At 36.0% G+C, this 2,942-nt stretch overlaps 1 protein-coding gene across 1 annotated transcript; it reads right to left on the bottom strand.

Annotated features, from left to right (window-relative positions):
- Positions 1-1,869: 1,869 nt before the first annotated feature.
- On the bottom strand, positions 1,870-2,517 carry LOC132946649 (gastrula zinc finger protein XlCGF71.1-like). The gene has a single exon (XM_061016697.1). The coding sequence runs from the start codon at positions 2,515-2,517 to the stop codon at positions 1,870-1,872; it is 648 nt and encodes a 215-aa protein (XP_060872680.1).
- Between the last annotated feature and the right edge of the window lie 425 nt (positions 2,518-2,942).

Genomic DNA, 2,942 nt, shown 5'->3' with positions numbered 1-2,942 from the left:
TCAACTATAAGAAATAACTTTTCAGAAATAATTGAAGAAAAATACTCTCACCACACAAAAATCTTTACGGACGCCTCAAAATCCCCCAATGGAACCGGTTCGCATTCATAGAAAATAACAATACTTCAATGTTCAAACCTCCTCATGAAACCAGCATTTTTTCTGCTGAAAGTCAAGCCATCCAAAATGCAATCTCACACGTGATGACCTAGTGTCCGAAGAAATACTCATAATCAGTGACTCCCTTAGTGCTCTCCTAGCCCTTGAAAACCCTTACCCCAAAAATTAAATAATTCAATCCATCCAAGAAAAGTTATCAAACTCGAGGAAAAAAATCGAATTTCTATGGGTTCCCTCTCACACTGGCATAAATGGCAACGAACTAGCGGACAAGGCAGCCAACGAAGCAATATCATCACCCAACTCGGTATTAATAAACAAAATTACATTCCAAGACGCACTCATAAAAATAAATAAACTAACTAAAAGTCTTTGGCAAGACTCGTGGGAGAAGACTTCAAACATAAATAAATTAAAAGAAATTAAAACATCAATCGACCCATGGAAAACTCCTCCACCCTCATCCAGGCACGAAGAAGTAGTCACCACAAGAACTCGGATTGGTCACTCCCGTCTAACACACCTGCATCTCATAACAAAAGAAGACAGCCCGACCTGCGAACTCTGTGACAAAGCGCTGACAATCAAACACGTCACACTTGAATGCCCCAAGTTCATCAACTCTAGACAAATTCTCGGAAACCCATCAACAATGCAACAGGCACTTGGCGAAGAGAACACTAAAAACATATATAATTTTTTCAAAAACATAGGCTTAGCAAAATTAATTTAGAAAAATTACTAATAATTAAATAATTAAATGTTTAAATGTATATATATCCCACAAAATCCCTATATTGTTAAACGTAATGTATCCCCATAGTTGTAAGACCAATATTCACTTTATATTTTTTTGTAATTTTCACAGGCTAATAACCTCAGGAGTTGAAGCCTTATTTAAATAAAAAAAAAAAAAAAAAATTATATAAATGTAACGTACAACTGGATTGTATCAGTGACTATGTACACTGTATACGCACTGTATGACGGCGTATGTGCAAGTGGCTTTCATGTCATATAACTGCATAATTATTATAAACAAAAATGCACACGTGTGTTTACATGGTTTCAATACTCATATTAATTGTATATTTCAACATCCTCCCTCAATTAATAATTTCTTTGATTGTAGCCACCCCTATGGCTGACCGTATTTTCTCGAAACTTTCCTTTACTAAAGGCTTGGTCAGGATGTACTTTGATTATCAATGCATAATACTGGTTGTTTATCACCTGGTTTTGATAAGCTTAAAAATTATAATCCAACGTGTTATTCTGTATCCACATGATTCCCTTCGCAACTTCACTAGCTGAAACATATTTGGCTTTCGTCGATGATAATGACACACAGTATGGTCTCCATGAGTCCACAAAATTATACTTGACCCAAGTCTGAATTATAGATATCGATCTTCGTGTTAGAACGTCAACTGCGTAATCTGCATCAATAAATATTTCTAACGCTAATTGTTTAATATTATTAAAATATAAACCATACTTAAATGTTCGTCTAACATATGATATAATCTGTTTTATTAAGTTCCAATGAGCTTTTGTCGGCTTTACTAAAAAACGACTAGCAAATTATAATATAATATTTATAACTGAAAGAATCATCATCGAATGAGCATAATAAACCTCCTGCATAACTTTTGAACAAACTATAATATGCACTGAAGCAATGGACAATTAATTTTTTTAAGGTAAATGGTAGCAGATTAAGATAACGACAATATAGTTGTTAATTCATCAATCTGAGATCTCAGATTTTTTGCTGTGCATCTTCTGGTGGACGGTTATTTGATTGCAAGTCTTGAACCACTTTTCACACACATCACACTGGAATGGTTTTTCCTCCGTGTGCGTTCTAAGGTGAACCGCCAGATTGCAGCTTTGACTGAACGACTTTTCACACACATCACACTGGAACGGTTTCTCTCCTGTGTGCGTTCTCCGGTGTACCGTCAATTTATTGCTAGTCGTGAACCACTTGTCACACACGTCACACGGGAACGGTTTCTCACCTGTGTGCGTCCTCCGGTGGACCGCCAGACTGCACCTTTGACTGAACGACTTTTCACAAACATCACACTGGAACGGTTTCTTCCCCGTGTGCGTTCTACAGTGTACCGTCAGATCAGGGTTAGTGTTGAACCACTTGTCACACACATCACACGGAAATGGTTTCTCTCCCGTGTGTGTTCTAAGGTGGACCGCCAGACTGCACCTTTGACTGAACGACTTTTCACACACATCACACTGGAACGGTTTCTCTCCTGTGTGCGTCCTCCGGTGGACCGTTAGATTGCTTCTTTTGGTGAATGGTTTATCACACACGTCACATAAGTATTGTTGCAGACTCACTGTTGTGCTCAGATTACGAGAGCTCTTGTACATTTTAATGATTTTTAGCTGAATTAGGAATGATAACTAATTCGTATTTGTTTTGTATAAAACTACTTGGTAACTATACATAGTAGTCACCACCAATGGTGGATTAGAATTTATTTTCAAAAATAATTGAAGCCAGTGTTTGTTGTATTTACTAAAATTTGGTTATAAAATCATAATCGATCAACACATCGGAAGTATTAATAAAATATTATGAGCACGACCAATGTGTAGTGTAGCTGCTTATTTGTCACTATTAAATATTATATAGATAATGATGGTTCATTAAATCTCCACACGTTAGTTGCTGTTACCAGATGCTAAAAATACCGAAATTGAAGATGTTAAATATCTTATTCCTCTATTCTCCTATTTCTTAGAAAAAAAATTTGGAAAATATTATGGATTTACGCTTAATGTATTTTTTAATT

This window comes from Metopolophium dirhodum, chromosome 1, assembly GCF_019925205.1.
Source record: "Metopolophium dirhodum isolate CAU chromosome 1, ASM1992520v1, whole genome shotgun sequence".
Taxonomy (NCBI): Eukaryota; Metazoa; Arthropoda; class Insecta; order Hemiptera; family Aphididae; genus Metopolophium; species Metopolophium dirhodum.
The sequence above is the reverse complement of the archived record's forward strand: the minus strand, read 5'-3'. Positions and strand labels throughout refer to the sequence as shown.

Excerpts from the sequence above, each read along its gene's own strand:
- LOC132946649 (XM_061016697.1), bottom strand. The coding sequence starts at position 2,517 with ATGTACAAGAGCTCTCGTAATCTGAGCACAACAGTGAGTCTGCAACAA.